General features: G+C 41.7%; 1 protein-coding gene across 27 annotated transcripts in view; it reads right to left on the bottom strand.

The window, feature by feature from the left end:
- ank3b (ankyrin 3b) overlaps positions 1-24,480 on the bottom strand; it is a 200,930-nt gene that overhangs the window by 70,387 nt on the left and 106,063 nt on the right. For 20 of the 27 annotated variants that reach the window (XM_072668035.1, XM_072668031.1, XM_072668040.1 and 17 more), the window contains exons 2-8: positions 15,403-15,504; positions 12,870-12,968; positions 11,349-11,447; positions 9,434-9,532; positions 6,148-6,333; positions 5,647-5,670; positions 2,037-2,135 (exon numbers count right to left, since the gene is read on the bottom strand). In XM_072668035.1, coding sequence (XP_072524136.1) covers positions 2,037-2,135; positions 5,647-5,670; positions 6,148-6,333; positions 9,434-9,532; positions 11,349-11,447; positions 12,870-12,968; positions 15,403-15,504 — 708 coding nt within the window. Of the gene's footprint in view, positions 1-2,036; positions 2,136-5,646; positions 5,671-6,147; positions 6,334-9,433; positions 9,536-11,348; positions 11,448-12,869; positions 12,969-15,402; positions 15,505-24,480 lie in introns of all 27 variants that reach the window. The other 7 variants (XM_072668027.1, XM_072668055.1, XM_072668037.1 and 4 more) reach the window with 2 other exon arrangements.

Genomic DNA, 24,480 nt, shown 5'->3' with positions numbered 1-24,480 from the left:
TAGCAGTGGTATGTTTGTAAATATTCTGATGGGGTCTATGAGATTCTCCTGAGGTGAGGTAAGTGGTGCTTCACACATATATTATAAGGGTGCGTATTGACACAAACCGGACGATACAGTAGTTATGGTTCAGTATACTGAGATATATGCAAGGCAATATATTACAATTCTTTTTTATCAAAACTCTCATAATATGAAAAACCATCATATGCATAAAACCAGAATCAGAACAGTGGGATCTGAAGACAACACCACTATCTAGTGGTCACAGTTTAAACACAGCACAAAATGAACCACTATGTCATAAAAATCAATACTGTATTTTTGAGAACACAGTATTGCAAAACAATATTGTGACAATACTGTGATACCCCAGCGTATCAATATTTTCTTACCCCCCTAATGTGAAACAGATGAATCGAGATATAGCAATAAGGAGTGAGTAAGAGCACGCAGGCTTCGTTTGTCCAATCAGTTCATGCTGTTTTCACCAGTCAACACTGCATCACATCTCATTTTCACTGAAGTCAATACAGCATATAGTCACCCCCCCCCCCCCCCCCCCGATCTTTTCAGTCCCTATTCTGGTACACATGGTCAGTTCAGTAAATAATCACATGCCCACCCCTTCCTCCCATCTCTCACACACACCCTCCTGCAGTCTAAACATGGCCTCAGACTGTGTCCACACCTCAAGCCTCAGATTTCATTCAAACCCATGAGCTCAAATTTCCTCTAGTGCAAGCAGGGGGGGCTTTAGCTGTGTATGTGTGTGTATGTGTGTGTATGTGTGTATGAAGAGTGGCATCAGCAGCTGCACACAGACATGGCTCAGCATTACTTCCTGGGGTTTTTTGTTTAAGTTTTCACTTTCATGTTCTTCTGTAAGCAGCACCACTGTCTCATGTGGGTCTGCGTCTTCAAGCACCACCAACACACAATGCTCCCTCCCTTGCTTTTTGCGTTAAGTTGTTAAGTAATCTTAAACAGACTTTAAAACTGTATGACACACCATTACCAACAGAAATAGAAAAAACACATGTACTATATAGACGTATTGGGACACTTGCTCATTTATTTCAATTAAGGATATTTAAAAAAAGAGTTTATCTTGGAGTAACTGTCTCTACTGTGCTGGGAAGAAGAAGACTTTCTACTAGTGTTTAGAGCCTTGATCACCCCACCTCACATCCCCAACTAATCTCAAAGGTATTGGATGGAGCACCCTCATTCCAGAGAACACAGTTCCACTGCTCCACAGCTTAATGCCGAGTGGCTTTATACCTTTCCAGCCCATGACTGGAATTAAACATAGTGCAAATAGGATCATGTTTCTCTGCTCCAGAGAGTCCTATTCTTTTGGCAGTACTTCTCTATAGGGAGTAGACAACAATAGGGGAAATGTAAAGTACCTGAATGCATTCATTGGAATTGGTGTCCACAAAAATCTGGACTATAATGTAGCTAAAGTAGTAGTATAGCAGTATAATAGATAAAAATGGATCGCATAATGGTACCATTTTATATAAAACAGGGTGTCCTATAGTGTGAGAAACCACATATGAAAGACTGTTCTAACTACTTAATGAAATTGGAGGCAAGTGTGTGATGAGTTGGACTATTTTGACACATGTGACAAAGGTAAAAGAGTAAAAAAAAAAGAGTAAAAAGGTCGCTAGGCCTGCAGTTTGTCCAGTGCTAACTGGAGAGATATTAGCTTCCATCATTTGTTAGCCACATTAGCCTTGTAGTTAGCCCAGTGCAAAAGTAAAAAAGCAAATGCCGGACACCAGCAATAGCTTTGCTGATTAGCGACTACATTTGGCAGTGGGGTCAAACTAGGCTCCTTCCTGACCACAGCTCTGCAGAGATTGGCACTGCCCTTCTGCTCTCACTCCTATCCAACCCATGAAGACTGGTTAGCTGATAAGTTGAATTAGGCTGTTTAACGAGGCACGGATGCTAAAGCTAATGTTTGCAGTGCTTTGGTCCTCCAGCACTGAAGTCGGACACATTTTAGTCTAAAGGAGTCTTACCCTGGCCTTGAAGTCCACGGCAGCCCCGCGGTTGAGGAGTAGCGTAGCCACGTTGATGTTGCCATAGTGTGCTGCGATGTGCAGCGGGGTGAAGCCACTCTGGAGGGGTCAGAGAGAGGGAGACAGAGCGCACAGGTCATCAGTGTCTGAGAAGGTGTGTGGGGGTCACCCACAACCTCCCCAAACCCCAGCACATCAGAGCACGAGACAGGGCCAGGCACAGAACAACCAGCCTCCACATGTACGCACACTGCCTCCGCTAAGCCGGGAAGAGACACAGGTCCTTCAAAAACCCACCCCTCACCATCCAAGCAGTCAAACACTGCAGTTTCTTCATCATTTGACCAGGTCTTTGGTTTTAGGCCCATAGAGGCTCGGGGATAGCACTAAAGGACGTGTGCTCCTTCGAACAAGCCATTATCCTTCAAACATCGTTTCTGACAGACGGACACAAAGCTGTCTAGGAATCTGGAGTGCATCTTTAGGCCGCTGGGCAAACATGCAGACATGTAGTGCACATAATTAATATGACTTACATGCTGGGAATACAGCTAATTAAAGACATTAAAGCTATAGTCATTTGCAAACATTTAGGCACCCCTGGTCAAATGACATGTTTTGTTGATGTAGTAAAAATAAGCAAAGTCCTTTTTTTTTAAATATATAAATTCTGTACATTTAATGCACAATTACAGAATACTTTAATATCTTAACACACTGGCAATGGGATAAAACAATCAAATACATTTTGCTAATAAATAGAAATTGTGCTGTAAAATTAGCAGAATTTAGATTTGTTCACTTGTTTCCACCAACAAAGTCAACAAAATACGTCATTTGAACAGGCGGTTCCTCACTGTTTGGCGTACGACTGTAAGGCTAGATCTAACAACCTAATTCATACTATCTGAAAGTCCGTAAATCTGTTTTTGGTGCTATTTGGACATTCAGGGTAACGAATAGCTGAGACAATGTGCTGGTTTTGGAGGGGTATTTTATAACTCTTCAAAAACATGTTTTTGCTTAGCAGTGAAAATCCATGGAGGTTAAATTCTGTATAACCTCAAAAGCAGCAAGCAGTTAAAACCTGGTCAACCTGTGAGTCTAGCCGCGGATCTTCCAGAGGTGTTAGTGAACAGTTGGGTGTTAACAATCAAGGGAACATTCCAATGTGTATTTTTTTGTTCCACAAGAAACACATTTTTGCACAGATATGCTGCATAAATATGCTGCAAAAATCATCTCCCGTAAGCGTAATTTTTGCAAAGGACGGCATACAACTGCCACCTTCAGCTCCTAAATGGTCTTCCTATAATGGTTCAATCTTATGGATAAAACATCCTGTTCTGTGTGATTAAAAAACGTATTTGAACATAAACTATGTGGGCATTTTCATTTGATTTGGAGTATCAAAAGTATTGGGACACCTGCTCATTTATTGTTTCTACCGAAATCAAGGGTAATAATAATGACCATTCAGCTTCTTGTTGGTATAACTGTCTCTACTGTCCAGGGAATGTTTTCTACTAGATTTTGGAGCATTGCTTTGAAAATTTGATTGCATTCAGTGACAAGAGCATTAATGAGGTCAAGATGTTAGATGATCACAACCCTGTCTCATTCTCAACTCCCCAGTCTATCCCAAATGAATTGGATGGGCAACATGTATGCAGAACGAAGCTCAATGCTGGGGGGCTTTTTACCCCCCTTAGCCCATGCCTGGCATTGGGAATGGTGCCAATAGGTACATAGGTTGATCTGCCCAATTGTATTGGCAGTATTTTTCTACAGGGACTAGACCAGCTGTATGTGTGCATTTGCAGATCTGTGTCATCAATGGGTGCAACTTAAAGTAGCTGAATGCGCTCATTAGAAGGGGTGTCCACAAACATTTGGACATATAGTAATTTACTAAACATGGTCACCATGCAATTGTTATAATTCACCCATCAGGGTGGTTACCAGAAAAGTCTGTTTACGTTACATTAAAAGACCACATTTCATATTAGAAATGGATCACTAAATAAATTGCAAATAATGTTTCTGGAGGAAAAACACTGGAATATTCCTTTAATATTTTAGTCTTTGGTGAGTCATGCATGTATATCAGGGCCAGTAACGAGGTGCAGTTGCACTAGAGTTGGAACGAGCCTGGGAACCATGCTGACTGTGGAAGATCAGAAAAAGCAGACGCGTGGAAAAAGAGAAAGATGGAGGGGGAGAGAGAGAGAGAGAGAGAGAGACTCTGTAGACATCTGTGGTTCTTTGAGCTGGCCCCTGCAGGGGAAAAGTGTGATGTACGAGCCTGTGGAGTGAAGGCCCAGTGTTCTGCAGCTGAAAGGTTCAACTGCTTGATCTGATCAGCATCAGTGCCGTGAAGTCAGGCCCTCTAAAGGAGGTCTGCAGCCATTTTTTCGGAAAATCTGGGGTAACTGATACTACATTCCAATTAACTTGGTTATCCAGAGAGTCTGTATACGAGACAAGGCTGCGTCTCCCTTGAAGTTCTTCTAAAGCTGAATTATTTTGACTATGCCAGCCACATTTCAGAGTGAGTTAACTCTGCTTTAGTAACAGTAGTCCTGTTCAAAGTGATTGACAAGCCGTACACGGTGCTGCTATTGTTTGCTTGTTACTGACACTACTAACACATTTCAACACTGGTGACTAAATACCATCTACAGACAAAATCTACACATCAGACTACACAGATTACAAACTAAAAACCTTAAGATGATTATTTGAATTATTTGTGGCTGATTTCAGTTCATTTGCACTATCACAGGTATACATTATTAATACATTTTTGATGTCTACTGGACTGAACTGCGGGTATCTGTGGTGGTATGAGGGGAATTACACTGGTACTTTTTCATTTGTCATAGGCCAGTCTCGCAAATGACTTAGCAGTAGCTCCTCAATTTTGTTGAAGATCAGTGTGTTAAAAAAAAACACAATATTTTGGCGTCCACGAATCAGCAAACAGGTTCAATTTAGCCAACTTACTTGCACATTATGTGAACAGGCTTTCCAGACATAAATGCAAGAAAACTGCAAAAAGGAAAGTCTTGCAATGCATTATAGATAATGGATAGTAGAAGCCAAATACTGGATGCGATAAAGTAGAATTGTTGGCACTGTGAGGGGCCATAGATCAGAAGCAGGTCACGCTTCCTAAAGGGGCAGGTTAAGGCATCTGATTAATCAGTAGGTAGACCCCCCGCTGAACATCATTTGGATCGCTCGATCTTCTAATGTTTGAGCAAGTTCTGGTTAGGGTTGATGGTTGCTTGGGTTTAGCCCAGCTCTACAGACTCAGTAGCCAGTGAACCCCCTCATCCCCTGCATCCCCCTAGTACCCACCAGACCTTCAGCTGCAGACCTCCTCAGTTTCAGCAGTGTGTATTTCCTCTTCATGCCCCCCCCCTTCCCTTTGCCCTGCAGTGCCACGAGCACCAATGGAACTGAGTACAAGTGATCAGCCAAACCAATGAGACAAAGCAAAGCACACATAGGGGAAATGGGGTTATGTAGCAGTAGTGGTAGCAGCAGCAGGGGGCAGCCAGGTGCGGGTGGGAGAAGGGCGCAGAGTCGCTGCGCACATATATACCTCTGTCGTTCTATTCACCATCATCTACGGCAGTGTACACCCACCAGCCGAGAAGGGGAGAGAATGGGACGGTTAGTGTTTCACAAAGTCACAATGATGGCACCAAAAAGCTGTTGGGTGGCTACACGGTGAGGGAGAGTCACAAGAAAATAAACAAAAACCCAAACAAAAAACAGTACACGCCACACCACAAAACACCACGAGCGCTCAACTGGATGGTGCATACAGAATCTATAAGCTACAACAGCACTTATCCTTAAGAAGATAATATCTGGTGTATACACTGGGCTTAACGTTACAAAAGTCTTAATCAAACATTTCTTTATAAATGGTGACATGCTCAATGAAAACACCATCATATAGTTAATGCTTGAGCTTCTACGTATATTATTATTACAAATATTGGAATCTTAAAAACGTATGTTTGACAAAGAACGTCCACCCAGCACCATCGAGTTCAAAGAAGGCATGAGTGTGTGTCAGTAGGTTAGGCTTGTTTACCTTGGACTCAACATCAGCGTTGTGGTCGTTCTGCAGAAGCAGCGCGGCCGCCTTAGTATCGTCTTTGCGAGCGGCAATGTGGAGGGCAGGAAGCCGCACTTTCCCTTTGGTGTCATTCTCCAGGAGCAGAGAGACCACTTGGTCATGACCCTGCTGAAGCGCCACAGCCAGAGGGGTGAAACCGTCCTACGCACATACACACAAATATAAGCCAATAAACACGCATTAGACATGAGCATGTGTAGTTACTATGCATTCAACATACCCTTTGTTCTACACCACAAATATAAATATATATAAAAATCTCTATATATGTTTGCAATAAACCAATCAAACAAGACCAATTTCAATATCTCAACACAAATAATATAACGTGTTTCTCCACATTCAACACTATATGCCACCTTTCATGACTACTGCAGTCTCAGAATACTTCAACCTATTTATGACAAGCGGCTTTAGTACTTTAGCAGACTTTAGTAGAGCCTCTTTTGCTGTTATGACCTGCTGCAAACGTAATGCCTAGCCAGACACCAGTGTCTGGCAGTGTTCCGGGGTAATCGCATCTCATTTCTTAAGGGCAGTGGCCACCATTTTACTGATATTCATGGGATTTTACATGGTTTTCCAACTCAGGCGACTGTGATGACCACTCCAGAATCTTTTAGGACTTCTTTCTGAAAGACTATGCTAGGCCTATTAGCATCAGAATAAAAGTTTAATGTGGTTATCATAACTACTCGTGGCTCATTTCAGTTCATTTGCGCTATCGCTGGATATTTTATTAATGCATTGTTGCTGTCTACTGGACTGAACTTTTAATTTAACTAGAGGAGGACAGGTTCTCCTTTTTAAATCTGGGTTTCTAACAAGTCTCTTCCTCCTGATCTGTGGGAGATTTTTCTTGCCACTGGTGCCACGTTTTTTTTTTTTTTACAGATTCCTCTGGCATATATTACATGAATTTGAGCACATGCTTGTGGACCACTCATCTAAGTAGTTACGTCATGAAAGCATTTCCTTATAGCATTTTCTCCAGTCATGCAGTGAGTCATGCAACAGAGGATTCTTCTTTCAGTATCTATGAATCATTAAAGTCTTGTTCCAGCAGCATAATTATTTACTCAAAAAAACAAAGTGTTATGTAAACAACTCCTCCGTCTCCTAGCATTAATCAGACAAAAGTACAGGAAAAAAAAAGAAAAAAAATCGAAACGCAATCTTTTGATCTTTTTTTGCCACGTCCCTGAATTTTGATCAAGTCTCTTGCTCTAGAGCGCATGAATTATTAATGTGGGACTTCAAACAGGGAAATGTTCCCCCATATGCATAATGTGCTGCGTCTGAGTGCACAGACGTGTTGTTGATGGCTGTGCAGAAATGCCTAATGTGTTCTCGAGGACTCCTAGAGCCCCCTCAACCTTCTGAGACACAGCTACACACACACATACACACACATTAAATAGCCCTCTTTCAATAGCCCTCATTGCATAACTCCTCCTATAACTTCCTTAACTCTTGTCTGGAGTGGAGGGCAAGGTCAGGGGCTGTTAAATCAGTAGTTTGGCAGAAATGTGTGCAGTTTTCTTCTTTACCCCAGAAATTGTCCAAAGTTTATTTCTTTACTTTAGCACTAGAGCTAAAACTTCATGGAAGCAGGAACGTGGTACTTCAACTAACACATGGCAGAATGTGTTGAATGTGGCAGAACAGTTGACCCATTAAAAAGCTTTTTGGCTGGTGGGCCTAAAGTGTTAGTACTATAGAACTTCTATGACCACAGAATAGCCCCACCAGTTTGAACAGAAGTCCCTGTAGTTACTGGGTAATACACTTTGGTGTGTAATAAGCCTTGAAGTAGGGTTGAAAAAATCATCTGTACACTATATAGTGTATAGTGTATATACTTTTCTTGAGATTCACCCCTAAAGACCCACAACACCACTAAAGGTACCTGTTGGCCCTGCTCTAGATGCCTGCAACACTGCATTAATCTAAAGAATGTAAATAACTCCCAGTGTGAGCTAGCCAAGCTAAAGTACAACCTTCACACTGTGGGGTTCGTTTTAACGCTGTTACAAATAAGCAGTCCGAAACCGATAAGCAAAGTCCATATTCATCACCTAAATACAAAACAGTCAATTGTTTATGTAAATATAAGCAAAAATGTAAACAAAATCAGTTTGAGTTTAAGCATTTATAGCTGTGTCCGTCACTATGTAGTGCACTATTTTGGGGCTCCGCCATTTTGCAGTGGTGTCTGAAAACGTAGTACTGAATTTGTACAAACGATGCACCCTATCAGACATGGAATATCCATAATTCATTGGGTTGTTTGGTTTTGAAGATCATGCAAAGCATAACGAGTGTCTGAAATCTTTCACTACCTTGTTAAACTCTGTTCCCTATAATAGTGCTCTATGCAGTGTTCTGGATTTTGCCATGTAGGGGACAGTGAGTAGGGCACAGGTTCGAACACAGCGTTTCATATTCATTCTTCCACTTTTTAGCCTAAAATGTATGAAATGTATGAAATGTCACTAATCATACATTTTACATTTTTTTAATTCAGATATTTTTATCTATTCAGCTCATCTGTTGTTAACAAAACAGAAAACTTCTGAATTTAATGGTGTTTTGCTTGACCTTTCAGCAACGGTTCCAAAGGTAAAAAAGGTAAAGGTGCACATATTTGTCACTGTACAGTGTACACTGCACAGCAAAATGTGTCCTCCGCATTTAACCCATCTGTGGTAGTGAACATACACACACACACTAGTGAACTAGGGGCAGTGAGTACACACACACACCCAGAGCGGTGGGCAGCCAACTCCAGCGCCCGGGGAGAAGAGAGGGTAAAGGGCCTTGCTCAAGGGCCCAACAGTGGCAGCTTGCCAAGCCCGGGTATCGAACCCACAACCCTGTTATCGATAGCCCGGCGCTCTAACCGAGCCACCACTGCCCCAATACAATAACAGTGTATGTTACAATAAACCCTGCCTATAAAGCATGTTTTAATGTGTGCTCTGTAATGCAATTCTTTCTGGGTCACAGACTTCCAGCCCATATTACTTACCTTAGCCTCATAGCTCTACTGAAGAACTAAAGAAGTGAACTTTAGAGATCCAATAGGGCTTGGCTGACTCACTACATTTGGGGTATAGAGAACCACTACTTGTGAAGCACTGCTTTAAAGTAACGGAATGTTTTGTAACCAATGATAAGGAAGGCCAATGTTGTGGTCAGCTTAGTTGAAGCATGTGTAGATTTGGGTTCGTGTGTGTACCTCTGTGGCGATGCTCTGGCTTGAGCCATTTTCCAACAGGTAGTGCACCACATCCAGATGATTCTCCTGGGCAGCCATGTAAAGCGGCGTGAAGCCATTCTGTAAAATCACATAGTGACACTCAGTTGAAGTGATTGGGTCCGTTCAGCCCTTCTCTCTCTGTCCACATACACACCGATACACACATATACCCATTCAAACACACACATGGCCATATGTACCAATAACTCATGAACAGATCATCACTCAGGGAGGCTCCATAGCAGCATGTTCACAGCTGTGGATATTGAAATGGAACTAATTAAGCAGTGTGTTTTGTATAAAGCACTCTCTCCAGGTGAGCATGTGTGTGTGTATAGTTGAGACCACTCTTAAGGTGGCAAATGAACCTGTGTGAAAGAGTGAGATTATAAACAACTACAGTAGTGTGAACAGTTCTAGAACAGTGTGAACAGATGGAGAATGTTCTAGAACAGTGTAAACAGACGGAGAACATTTAGAACAGTGTAAACAGACGGAGAACATTTTAGAACAGTGTGAATGGAAGGAGAACATTTAGTTGGTGTGTGGTAGGTTGTTGGGGTGTGGTAGGTTGTTAGTGTTTGGTATGTTGTTGGAGTGTGGTAGGTTGTTGGTGTTTGGTAAGTTGTTGGTGTGTGGTAGGTTGTTGGTGTTTGGTATGTTGTTGGGGTGTGGTAGGTTGTTGGTGTTTGGTAAGTTGTTGGTGTTTGGTAAATTGTTGGTGTGTGGTAGGTTATTGGGGTGTGGTAGGTTGTTGGTGTTTGGTAAGTTGTTGGTGTGTGGTAGGTTGTTGGGGTATGGTAGGTTGTTGGTGTTTGGTATGTTGTTGGGGTGTGGTAGGTTGTTGGTGTTTGGTATGTTGTTGGGGTGTGGTAGGCTGTTGGTGTTTGGTAAGTTGTTGGTGTTTGGTAAGTTGTTGGTGTGTGGTAGGTTATTGGTGTGTGGTAGGTTATTGGGGAGTGGTAGGTTGTTGGTGTTTGGTAAGTTGTTGGTGTGTGGTAGGTTGTTGGGGTGTGGTAGGTTGTTGGTGTTTATGTTAGCTGGTGTCTGTTGGCAATTACTGGTGCTTGTTGGTGGTGTTTGCTGGGTTGGTGTGCTTTGCCCTTTAGAGGGCAAACATTAACCTTTTCATGAACCTAATGATCCTTTACTGTGGAAGGGACCCTTCACTACATGAGTGCTGCTATTTCTGCTGCTGCAATGAGCTGCACTTCTGAGAAGCTTGTGTTCTCCTCTCTTCAGATAATCATGTCACCCCTCACTGATGAAGAACTGTGTGTGTGTGTGTGTGTGTGTGTGTGTGTGCATGTGAAATGGAGCTGCTGTTTCATCACTCTGTGCTCAGCAGTGTCAAGGGATTGTATGCACCCACCCACCCTCACATACACACTCTCAGGCTCAGATAACACAGTGAGATGTGTACGAGAAAGCTAGAGGACACTTTTGAAGGTAACACGCTCTCAGAGGACCACCACTGGCTCTACAGCCACACTGAGGGTCATATGAGGATGAGCTGTGGGGCCACATCAAACATCCTTACACACACACACACACACATACACACATACCAGTACTCATTAACCATGCTAGCCACGTAGCTATGCAGCTAGTGATAGCATCTAACCCAGCAGGAGGTGAACATGTTTGTCTGTGTTTGCTGGTAGTTTATTTACATTACCACCACATACTATACTTTATTGGCTTGTTATTGTCATTTTGGTACACATTAATGCAAATAGTTAACAATGAATAATAATTAATATCATTCAAAGGGCTCCTGTTATAATCAGTAATAAAGAGACTATGCTTCCTAAAAGGTAGAAATGTCTGGATTTACAGAAAAACGACCTCCGGCCACCTCCAGCATTATTCGTATACAAGCTGCTAGCCTTACCTGAGACTGAGCGTTGACATTGGCCCCATTGGTTACCAGCTCTTTAACCACCTCAGCCTGGCCGGCAAGGGAAGCTATGTGCAGAGCAGTGTTTCCTTTCTGCGGGCAAAAAGACATGAGGGCCCATCAGTAAACGGATAACGCATTCCACACTTGCTAGCGCCCAGTCAGCTAGGAGAGGGTGCCCAGTGTTTTCATTCCTCCCAATACTGACCCCTGCCAAACACACTCTTCTTCCGCTTGCACTATTAATGATACCGTTCCTGTTCCCGTTACATAAATAACAACCGTAAACACTCTGTAATGACTTTAAAGTCTGAGAGGAAGCTAAGAAAGTCCATCCTGAGAACAGGCCTATGTTAACGGCAGCGAATGGCAGTAGCCTGCAACTATCTTAGTATGTCTCACAATGAAGGCAGTGATATTCTGTCCATTGCCTCCTGTGGAATAGTACAGAGGGTTACATGCAAGTAATATTCACTTTCACTATAATGAATAACTCATGATATACGCGAACACAGCAATGCCCTACAGTCTGAAAGCTAACATCTGCTGTGCTGCTGTTTAATCTATCTGTGTTCCCCTGTTAAGGTAACACCTCAATGATGTTGCTGCATTTACTTGATACATCAGAAAATGCTTTTGAACAAAAAATATGATACTGTAAAAATAGTCTAATTTCATTGCTATTCTGACTGAAAAATAAAAGCTTATGGATTCACACTCTCACTGAGCATGTCGAACAAGAACAAAGGCCTTGTTCATACAGCAATAAAAACACGGTAGGACACAAAGAATCCTGATTGTAATGCTGATCTATTTTACTATGAGCAGCATGTATGTATGTATAATTAAAACAAACATACAGTAAGAGGCAGTATATACGTAGTATTTTCACTTGATAATACCACTTTTCAGCGAATTTATCCAAGGACAAATTCTTAAATCATTGCTTCTTGCATGTCTCTGCAATATCAGAGCATATAAAAAAACTAAGCCCGTTACATTCATATAAAAAAAATACTACTATATTATACAGTAATGCCATGTTGGGTATATATGCTATAATCCTGTATTTAAAGTCCTGTATTTAAAAAAGTTTGTTCCACAGACAAAGAGAGTATTGTTTACTGATGAATGTGGAACTGGGTGACAGAACTTTGGCTGCATCTTACAGTTGAGATGAGGTCTGTGTAAAATCATTATATTGGAAAAGGCTTTGATGAGAAAGCATTCCCACTGCACAGTACCCTGCACACATACTAGCTCACATTCATGGCCTCTAGATCTTCTCACAATCATCCATTACTCCTGAAGACGCGGTTAGTTCGGAAATCTGCTGAGTCAGCAAAGACCAGGGCCTGTTATGCAAGACAAACTCATTACTCTGGCCTCCATTAATAAAGGCCTGCGTATAAACGGGTAGTATGCAGGAAGTGTGTTTATTAATGGCTTCGGGGTTTAGTTTAGCAGCCAACTAAGTTGCTTGGGTTGTGAGGAGCTTTATAAAGTTCAACCTACCTTCGTTGCTGCATCAACAGTGGCTCCCATTTTAATAAGCTGTGACACTACCTCCACATGGCCCTCTTTGGAGGCAAGATGAAGAGCGTTCAAGCCATTCTGTGTAAAGAGAGAAAAGGACAGATAAGTCAGAGAAATCAGGAAAAAATAGATTTTCTTACAGGTTTTGCAAGTTACATACAAGAATATCAATAACAGAAAACATTTTAAAATAGGAAAGTGAGTGGCAGAGGCCAAAAAGCCTTCTTTTTTTAGAAAGGCATTCAGTAACTAGTAGTAATTGCTGGGTAAAACAATATAATTTATATGTAGATTATGTAATTTGCAAAGTGCTTAGGCATCTGAGAAAATGTATTTACATTTATTGATGTATTTTCTAATATTATATTGTTATAATATTATATTGTTTCTAATATTATATTATATTGTTATGTTATATTGTATATTGTTTACTATCGCAAACACATTATTGCCAGTATAAAATGATTTAAACAATTTCCTTGGACAATTAAAACCAGTACTATACATCGATCAGCAATAACATTAGCACAATATTGAGTAGGTCTCCCCTGTGTTGCCATGGCAGATCTGACCATTCAAGGCATGGATACCGCCTTGGAGATCTTTGAAAAAAGCAGTAGATCCTTTAAGTTCTGTAAGTTGTGGTGTGGATCGCATTAATGAGAATTAGGTGCCCATGGCCCTGTCACTGGTTCACTGGTTGTGCTTTTTTTTGGGACAACTTTCAGTAGGTTTTGACCACTGCAGACAGAGAGCACCCCAAAAGATCTGCCTGATGTTCTGACCCCCTCCTCTAGCCATCGCAGTTTAGCTCTTCTTTTAGCTCTAAGTGGATCAAATGCTCATGGTTGCCCGTTTTCCGGCTTTTAACACATCACCTTCAAGGCCATAGTGTTCACATGCTGCCTAATATATCCCCTCCCTTTGACAGGTGCCACTGTAGATGAAGATAATCATCTAATCATGTTCCTCACTACAGACTGATCGGAGTATACAAAATTAACATGTACTTTCTCAGAGTATAAGGGATTAAACAGACTACAAATGACACACATTTTAAACCCTCACAGACTCCAAGACTTCAGCATCATGCAGTACACTACTAACTACTAACTAGCATTTCCAGTCAACACGTCCCACACACTTTAAATGGAACTAATGGCCATTCTCACGTAATGGCTTTTATCGATTGAAGCAGACCTTCGTAACTGGACACTCTGTGCCAGCACTACACTGTATCATACTACAGCTTTCCTCAGACCCAAGACATGCAATCTGTGTGTTTTCATGAAATAGTGCAGGAAGAGAAGTCTGTGATAAAGCATTCATCATTATTCAGTATGAAAATTGAACTCTTCATCAGAAGGTAAGCAAACCATTGTTTTATGGCTGATATGAATGATCAGTTAGGTACAACAAATCTGCAAGTGATTACTAACAAAATCAAGTTTGATGCCTAATTTAATATGTAGGTTTAACCCCTCAATTAACAAATAACTACTAATAAATACTATTACATTATTATTCCGTCACATTATTATTCCATGTGTTAATCTGACACCTTTTCAGTGTTTATGCACATACACTTGGGTTTCTGAAGGGCGCTTACCAACCAAAAAACTGTAAAATAAGACAAGCCTTTTTTTATGTCAGAAAATGAGGATTTAATGCACCATTCAGATTAGCCCACCCTTGCTATGCCACAAATCAACCAATTAAAAGTGCACTTCCCTCCATATGAGTAGCTCCACCCACTACCTTTGCAAACATTTAAAAGGTTGTGGGGTTTTTTGGGAGGCTATTCTATAAATTGTACCAAGGTTGCCAAAATTTCACCTGCAAGTGAAAATCATTCATCAAATCTGTTTCAAACAGATGAACATACTTGTTGAGTTAATGGACTTAAAAGGCAGAACCCGTGCAAGAGAATGATGAGTAAACTTTAGCTAAGTAATGCAAACAGGGTCACACGAGTATACAAAAGTAAAGTCAATAATAAAATAGAGGTGAGGATAAAACGGTTCATTATCACTTAAAGGAACAGGTACTAAAGGCACTGTTCACTGTGCACAGGGTGAAACAGGGTACTATGGGTGCATGATCCCAACCAGAGCATGTTACTGATATTTTGACAAGATCCCAGGGAGCTGTGTTAACTTGTGTACCAGGGGTATAATGTGTCAACTTTATTATTGTTCCATTTGCTCTTCAACAACTGTATAAACCAATGATGACCTATTTTCTCCAGAACAGGGATTAGTACAGAGTACAGGAACCTTCTGACAGGAAACGTTCTGGCAGAGCCAAATCCACAGCGACATCAGAAGACATATTTCTGACAGTCAGGAGCTTGAGAGATAGTTGGCTCACATGACAACACAGCTAAACACTGTGCGAAATAGTCTGTGGAGAGAAGGCTTGAAGCTACTATAGGTTTGACAGAAAAAGAGTTAAACGGGTTGATAGACGGGGGTCAAACACAGGCTCAGTTTGTATGAAGAGTAGAACTGACCTGGTTGCAGATGTTGATGTCCACTCCAGATTTCAGGTAATCAAGGGCTTTTTCTAGGTTACCAGCCCGGGCCGCTCGGAGATAACTGGCATTGGTGTCAGTCTGCAAGACAGAGAAAACCGTCCAACTTAGAGAGATACAGTTTAGAGAAACAAGGCAAAGTCCTCTGTAGTTCAGTTCACCAAATACAAGTAAATACAAGCTTAGTCTGGCATATACCTTACAATTAGATTACCCGATAATGAGTGTGACTTCTCTTGTAATGTAATAGAGCAAGAATGCAGAAACCAGGCAAAGTGTACATATACGCGTAGATCTACAACTCTCCTCAGTCTCATTGGCTAGAGAGCTGGAAACAAGTAGCTGTGTACACAAAGGCCCATCATACACAGGGATCCCACCAGGCTGCTTAGCATAGGCCTCCGGTGCTTGTTAACTATGACAGCTGACATTTTATAATAAAACAGGCTGATGAGAGCCACAGAGAGGTAGACGGTTTACGCAGGAGAGGCAATGGAAGCACTGGAATGTTAAAATGTCAGCGATGGGGACTGGGCTGCGGGGGCAAGCGAGAAAAGCTTTGGGACATCGCAGAGGGATTTCCTCTGCATCCTGACATTCCACCAGTATAAGTAAAAGATTTTATTGCAAGTTATTTCTGGGCATTTATATTCCATCCATCATGACATTCTGACACAGTGTTTGACATTGTGAAAATCAACAAAAATGGAAAGTTTTTTAGCAGCAACACTATATCGTATAACTATAGTTACATTAAAAAAATGCTTTCCTCTAGTAAGCCCTTAGAAAACCCTCTTTTAACCATGGCTAATGTGCATCTAAAAGGCTCCTGATGTCAAAGAACCCCCAGTCTGATTTTGCCCCAGTGCCCCAGTCTAACATACCTTCCAAGTCTCATGTGCTTCTGTAGTTGTTTTGATTTTTGTCTCTTCCCTGGTCCTGCCCCTTTATTCTGCCCACCTGTGTCTAGTCTGTGGCCCTCGCCCTCACATCATTATCACCCCTCCAGGTGTTTCTTATGGGTGTTCAGTGTTACATACCCTTATGTTTGCCTTTTCCTTGCTTGTGACCTTCACATTCTGCCCTATTGTATTATTTCCCTCTACCTGTTCCGGTTCAATCAGTGTTACTGTCCTGCTTTCAATGTTTTTGTTCACGAACCCCTGTCTACTTGTTTCTACCTGGATTTAGCAATGGACAGTGCTAAAAAACCTTGATTTGTCTTCAGCCTCCTCATCTGCCTCGCCAGTTTCAACGCTACACCTCAGAGGCCATAACAACAGCAGATTGGAGATTTGCCAGGATTGAGCACAGGTTTTGACAAAGAGGCTGACATTTCATTAGGAAGAGAAAAAGCCAAGGATTGCTGGACTGATTTTGCTCTCTTGGCCTGTGCTTTATTGCAGTTAAGAGCTACACAGGGGGAACATACAGATGAAGGAAAAGCCCACAAGGAAAATGCTGATGTGTATGTGCATGCAGGGTTGTCGTTGGAGGCAGGGGGCTTGGTGTTTAGAGTGATTTAAAGGCACTCTGACTGACAGGGGCTCTGAAAAATGATCAAGAGTGTTTTGGCAAAATTGTGGGGTTGTGGGGTCCTGAGACAAAAGTGTGTTGGTTTAGTCCTGCAGGGCCATAGTTTCAGTTTCTTTCAGGCACCCTCACACACATGAAATGGCTTGATAATAAACAACAATACATGCTTGATCACATGAGTGGTCAGTCATTCATAAGTAGCTGATCTTGGGTGGGAAAACCCATACTTCTGTTGTTAGTATTCAAAACATATATAACATTGCATCTGAATCTGAATTCTAACTGTCTCTACATGCAATCCATTAAAGATGTATTATCTATGCAATTATGTAATTACATTGATATAGTTACATATTCAATGTCAAAGGGTTAACATAAAAAAATGAATATATAAATCACAGAATGGATGGGATATTATTTATGAATAATCACATTCATAAAATATTGCTGCTCTCTGTATCAAAATAAGAAACGTCAGCTTTATCAATTTTCACTGATGAATTGGATTAAAATCTGTGGATTTTTCATTTTGGGTCTGATCCATAAAACTGACCAACATCTGGGGGGGTCTGTAGGTGTTAAATGTTCATAGGAGCATCAGTTATAACATCTGTGGAGCTAATTTTAAAGAATCCCTAAAGAACATGTGTGTGTGTGTGTGTGTGTGTGTGTGCATATGATGGGCATGACAAGCAGGACTGCAGCAGTCCACATGAACATCCTCCATGCACATTAACAGGCGTATCGCTCTGCTGACAACTGCAAGCTCAGCATGTGAGTGTGTGTTTATGCATGATGTGGTCAGTGTTCGTAGCCCTGTGTTCAAATGCAACTGCAGCATTTTGTAGTATCCAAGGCATTTAGCATGGGTACATAATCCAGCACATGCTTCTGTCCATGGCTGAAAAAAGGTGTGGTCAGTCTCTGCCCAGTCAGCATCCACACACAGACACATACACACACCCACACACACAGTGCGCGCAAGAGAGGAGGGGGAGCATGCTGTTGCTGCAGTGCTGTATCATAGTAAAGCTTTCAGACACACCCAGACACACATGAACACACGTTATCACACACTTTGCACCAAGTGTCTGGTTCAGAGAGCCACACCTATGTTTTAACACAGAAACTATTCACTGCGCACTTGTCTGGTAGAGCCCTGCTGTACAAAAGCCATCCTATAGTCCAGAACCATGTATTATTATGTACTATCCTTACTGGAGTACTGGTTTTTACACAGAAATGGGAAAAAACATGCTTTTATTTAATAATGTATTCGTAGAATAGACTTGTGTATATGTGTATACAGTCATGTGAAAAATATGACACCCCATTTAAAGCTTTAAATATATTTTTATTTAAATATAAAAATATTAATATAATATTTATAATTCACAAGTGGAAACCACTGCCAACATGGCCAGGTGAAGTTCTAGCAAGTTCAGCCCAAGAGCGGACCACAAGCTGCGTCAGGAAGTCTCCAACAATCCTAAAATGTCAACAAGTAGTGATAAATGGGTGAACTTTTTATCATCAGAAAACTGCATTTCTATTAATTAGACATTTCTTCAGTTGTGTGAGTTTAGTTATATTACCTCCATCTCTACATATTGTTGGAGTAATGATCAGATGTTTAAATCATGTTCAAATGTTCATATCCTGTTGGGTTCCTTTTTAGGTTAACTAGTTTTGTGTTCCTGGTCCATTATAAATGATTACAAATCCATAATAATACATATATTATCACCTTAAGTTGTTATAGATATTTAATGAATTTTAGTCACTGTGGATTTTATATGTTTTGAACTTCTATTTGCTATTTATGTCTCACTGACCTGAGCTTTTCAACAGCTCACTGTGATAGATTAAAAGGGCATCATTTTTGGATTATTCTGACTATAACAAATAGACAAAACAAATTGTACTATTTATCACACACTACCTTGTGTCAAAGTTTACCAAGAATATTTCTTTTGAAACCATAATTTTTTTGCAGTGGCACAAAATAACATAATTGACCATTACGATTTTATTAGTAAATAAAGTACAGCGGCTCAAAATTACACATGAAACCATGTTACTGTTGTTCTTTTACCCTCACATTAACCCCTTAATTCAGAAAGGCTTATTACACACTAAGGTGTAACATTTAGTTATTTTAGGGGCAATTCTTTGGTAACAGACGTTTGTAATAACACTTTCGGCCCATCTACGGTTCATAGGCTGCTTAAGGGGTTAAAGAACAACAGTTCTAACAATTAGAAAAGTGCCTCCTGAAGGAAAAACAGAGTTATTATGCAGTGGTGATTGCTATGGAGTTGCTTAGTGGTTGCTATGGTGTGTCAGCTGGTTGCTTAGGTGTTGCTAGGTAGTTGCCGTGTTAGTGTATTTGTTTCATCTGCACACAAAAAGGGTGGGAATTGGAACACTGTCGCTATCTCAAAAACTGCAGAATGAGATATTCTTCCCCTGCTTCCAGCCTGGATTCATATCCATGCTGACCACAAACATGCTGTGCACACATGTACATAAATAAAATAAGGAACATAAAATAAAAACACAATGTGGCAATAGGACGTATAAGTGGGTGTGCATCATGCTCTGCATCTCACTGTACAAGGATGTATTATTATCCTGTAAACTGACATCTACACTCCTACACACAAAGGTGGCAAAAAACGGCTTCTTCAGAGTGAAGCCACAGAAGAATCGCATGTCACTCCTTAAAGAATACATCCTCGCTCAGTATCAGCAGGTCTCCTGCCTGCTCAGCACATTTGAAAAATGCACGTAAGGGGGTCGATAACAGGCGTGCAGAGGCAAGGATAGTGAGGGTAGTGCACATTGTAGAAATCAGCCAATAAGAGGTTTTTCTGCTTCTGTGGCAACTGATGGGAGCTTCAACATCTGGAAGCCTGCCACCCACTACTACATAACAGAGTGAAAATCTGCAGCAGAACTGAATTTCAACCACTAGGAGGCGCACTAGCCGGGTTTGGAACAGCAAGACTGTAATTTATATTCATTATAGTGAGGCCAAGATGTTGGATGACCACTAGCCAACCCTCAACCCTAACTCCTGAGCTCACCCCCAAGTACTGGAAGCAGTGCCATTGTCCAGCTCAATGCTGGGGGGCTTTTTACCTCTCTAGCCCACACCTGGCATTAGGCATGGTGCCAACAGGTTCATATAAATCTGCTCCTGAGAGTCCTAGTCTATTGGCAGTACCTCTCTACAGGGACTAGACAAGCTGTGTGTGTGTGTGTGTGTGTGTGTGTGTGCGCATTTAAACATCTGCGTTAGCAATGGGTGCAACCTAAAGTAGCTGAATGCAATTATTAGAAGGGGTGTCCACAAATATTTGGACATATGGCATAATGACGACCGGCCCTGATCCTGCACAGTCCTGAAACAATTCTGAGAGACTCCGAGGAGCTTTATTCATCAGAACACTGCAAGCTCAACAACCTGCTCAGCTCAGCGACCAGCCTGTGTCTCATTAATATCTATTTATCAGGTAGAAATGTCGTTCTGTTGCATCACTGCACTCTTCCTTGCATGGATATCACTCCTCTTGCTCTGCACATCTCTTTCCATGCTATAAAACTGTCACTCTCTCCTCCCTCAGTGGAGGTTAATCCTCCGCAGTGTGTGGGAGTTCTGCTTTGAAGCTATCACACTCAATCCCTTTCTCTCCCTCCCTCCCCTTTCTCTCTCTCTCCCTCTCTCTCTCTCCCTCTCTCTCCAGAGCTTTTCTCTTTTCCTCTTGGGATCCATACCATTGACCCTCTGCCAAATCTCCACAGACACCCCCACACACACGATTGATTTCAGTCTCAATGTCATGAACCATTTGAAGACATACAACTCAAGGCTCAATGCAAAAGTGATTGTTTTTTATCGGGGCTGCTTTTCGACAGGGACCCAACGACTACACTACCACTATAGAGCTTCATAATGGGATTGCAGCGTTTAGAGTTTAACGTGATTTACAATTACATTTAGACAGAAAAACAAAAGACTGAATCTGATCCAATTATTTCCTCCAATCCTGCTTCAGATGCTAATCTGTTTTATATTTCTACCCAATTCGGAAGGCCAACTCCCCCTATCACTAGGAATGCCCCCAACACAAGGAGGGTAAAGACTAGCACACGTCTCCTCCAACACATGTGAGGCCAGCCACCGCCTCTGTTCCAACAGCTGCTGATGTAGCTCTAGGTAGCCAGTGTGCTCAGAGCAAAGCGTGACTTCCCGGCTCCAATACAACAGCTATGAGTGATGTGGGGAGGAAGCGCCATCAAGCCACCCCTGAGAGAGCAAGGCCAATACTGAACACATGCATCCTATGAATTCTACAGACCCTTTAAAAAGCCTCTGACCAGCCAAAGTGGACCGAAAGTGCCCCACCAGTTTGAACAAGTCCCTGTAGCTACTGAGTAATACGTCTTAGTGTGTAATAAGGCTCACTGCGTTAAGGGGTTAAGAAGCGGTATCGTTAATTTCCAGTTCTCCTCTCCCTCACGCGTGAGCTACTAGCTACTACATAAACTCCATATGGATTCTGAAAAACAACACATTGCTTTCTGGCACAGGATGAAGGCTGGATGATGTGTCACAGAAAAACCACAAGTGACATGTGAGCAATTGGACTGTGAAAACACCCTCGTATGCTGGCCTGAGGAAAATGTAGCATGGTGTATGTTTCATTAGAGGGTAAACACAGCTGTTGGAGTGAAACCTGAAGGCAAGCATTAAGTTTAAACTCCCCTTTGGCAAAAATGAGCGTGAGAGAGGTTTTGCAGGCAGTCCTTTATAGTGAGGCCAGGCGTTATAGCAAAAGCACAATATCACAATAGCAACACTAAACAATGTGTTTCAATCATACACAGTCAAAAGTAAAAAACGAGAATCGAGTACCATGCTGTAGGCTGAAATAGGAGAAAAATGAATTTATTCAGATTAGATGATGATGATGTCATAAGGGCCTGACATCACCTACTTGTTACTAGACAGCCTAGGTGGCTTTGGTTACAGGCTCTGTATGCATGCATTTCTAAGTGTTCCACAAGTGCTGATGACACCCGTGATGATGATACTCCATTAAAAGTACTGTGACATCACTTGACGATATGATAATCACAACACATCATCATATTGACCCACCCCTACTTCATCAGGTGCCTTAATAAGTAGCTTTGGCAGTGCGCTCCATCAGTGATTAGGAGGGTGAGGTTATGTCCTGTCCCGGAGCCCAGCTCTGAATGGAGCTGCACTTTTTTATCGCAGTGCAATATCAACTGGAGTTAGCAGAAGCCCAGCGTAGGGGGACTTAGCACCCTGTGCACACTAATGCCAACCACCACGTGCGCGCACACACTCTGCACATACACAGTCCGTCAGAGCATTGGAGACATCTTGACGAATTTTGAATGGTTTTCACTGTTGCTTCTCCGTTAAGCTTGTTACCAGTGCTAGGGAGGGAAGGGAGGAGGGGGGTAAAAGCTAGCATGTGTTTCATATAAGCCAAAGTCAACATCACTGAACAGCTGAACATGCTTCTGCGCTTGCTGGTATCACGCTGGGTGACATGGGAGAGGAAAGCCCATCCTACCCACCCAGAGAGAGCGAGGCCAATTATGCTCTCTGGGACTTCCAACCATGGATGGCTGTGGTATTGCCAGGGCATGTTGCATGCATATTCTCCCCCTATCACATGCAATGCTCCCAACACTTGAAGGGTGAAGACCGACCAGCCAGCATTGCACTGAAGTGATGTGGGGAGAATGTGCCATCTACCCACTCTGGAGCAAGGCCAATTGTGCTCTCGTGTCCCTGGCTGCAATGGCCAGTAGCATGACTGTGATTTAAACTAGCAATTTATTGCCGTTAGAATAGTACTCCATAGGGCAGAAAAACATGAACCTACTGGCACCATTCATAATGCCTAGGGCTAGAGGGGTATAAAGCCCCCCAGCATTAAGCTGTGGAGCAGGAACTGGAACTATGTTCTCTGGAATGACGGGGCTCCATCCACTAAGTGTGGTGGTGATCATCCAACATCCTGACCTCACTAATGCGCTTGAATCCTCACAGCAATGCTCCAAAATCTGGTAGAAGTCTTCCCCCGGGATAGTAGAGACAGTTACTCCAACAAAAGAAGGATAAACTCTTTTTAATACATCAGGGGGAAAATCAACAAAAATCATGCTCATTTACAATTTGAAAAGCGAGGTGTCTCCAAACTGTCCAAACTGATGAGCAGCGTACACACTTTGACTTGTGTTGACTTGTGTGGGCTTATGTTCTACTGTCCAGTGTGAATGTGTGACCTGTGGTGGCAAAACTGCATCGAACAGAATATTGTTCCATTAGTAAATCCCAGAATCTGCACACAACAATGAGAATTAGGGATAAACTATGACACCAAAATCCATGGGCATGTAAACTATTAAATGTGCTTATTGGTTCTGGTTGTTCCAAGTCGAACACAGTATTTATTCATATTTGTATAGTCAAAACTCCAGACCCCCAATATTAATGTGCTCCATCCAGTAACCAAATCTTTCCTATGCTGCTATTTATCATCACAAGCAGCTCCTTGATATGAAATAAGCATGTGGACTGAGGCCTGCATAAAATTATTAGATTTGACACCAATATGGTTATGCAGAGATACACCGTTCTTGTGAGTGGCCTCGCAAGCAGTCTTGTGAGCGGTCTTGTGAAGCTCCACCAAAATTCTATAGTGTAGTAGCAGTAATCTGGCCTAGGATGACAATGCCAGAGACCCCTTACTCACCATCATCCTTACTATTCCTATGCAGTCAGATTATTTAAAACAACAATCAGCATTTGACAGTTGATTACACAATATTGAGCTATATTCATTTTTTTCTTAGATCTGATAAGATGGAAAGTGCAATACAGAACCAGAGGTTGTAAAAAATTGAAAATGACTTGCAATGGATTAAATCCAATTAAATCCAAATGAAAACTAGTAATGATCTTTTTGTAAAGAAACATAGTTATCGGAACACTGCAGTAGGCCCAGAACAGCATACTGTGTCATTAACCCACTGCCATATTGCTAGAGCTGGGCAATATGACAATATTTTATCTTATTGTGATCAATTTTGTTATCCTGATAACAATATGAGCATATAGAGGAAACTGTTAGTGCTTAATAAACACTGATCAGCTGCAGGTTCCATTACCAACAGTGTAATTAGATGAAGAGCAGCAGATGTTGAATAAAAAAAACACTGTATTTAGTAACTAAATAGTAGTTTTTAAGAATCTGACGCTACTGATGTAGTCTCTGGTTACATGTAACGTGACAAATATTGTGTATTGTAAAAAAGTCTTCAAATATCAGGATGTAGTATTTTTACCATATCGCCCAGCCCTACCATTTCTGCAATTTAGATTTATGTATCAGCATCTGCCGAATATTCCGGCTCCTGAAATTCTGTGCAACCCAAGTAGGAATCTCACACGTGCTTTTTCTCTCTGTGGAA

Source organism: Salminus brasiliensis, chromosome 22 (assembly GCF_030463535.1).
Source record: "Salminus brasiliensis chromosome 22, fSalBra1.hap2, whole genome shotgun sequence".
In the NCBI taxonomy this organism is placed as follows: domain Eukaryota; kingdom Metazoa; phylum Chordata; class Actinopteri; order Characiformes; family Bryconidae; genus Salminus; species Salminus brasiliensis.
The sequence above is the reverse complement of the archived record's forward strand: the minus strand, read 5'-3'. Positions and strand labels throughout refer to the sequence as shown.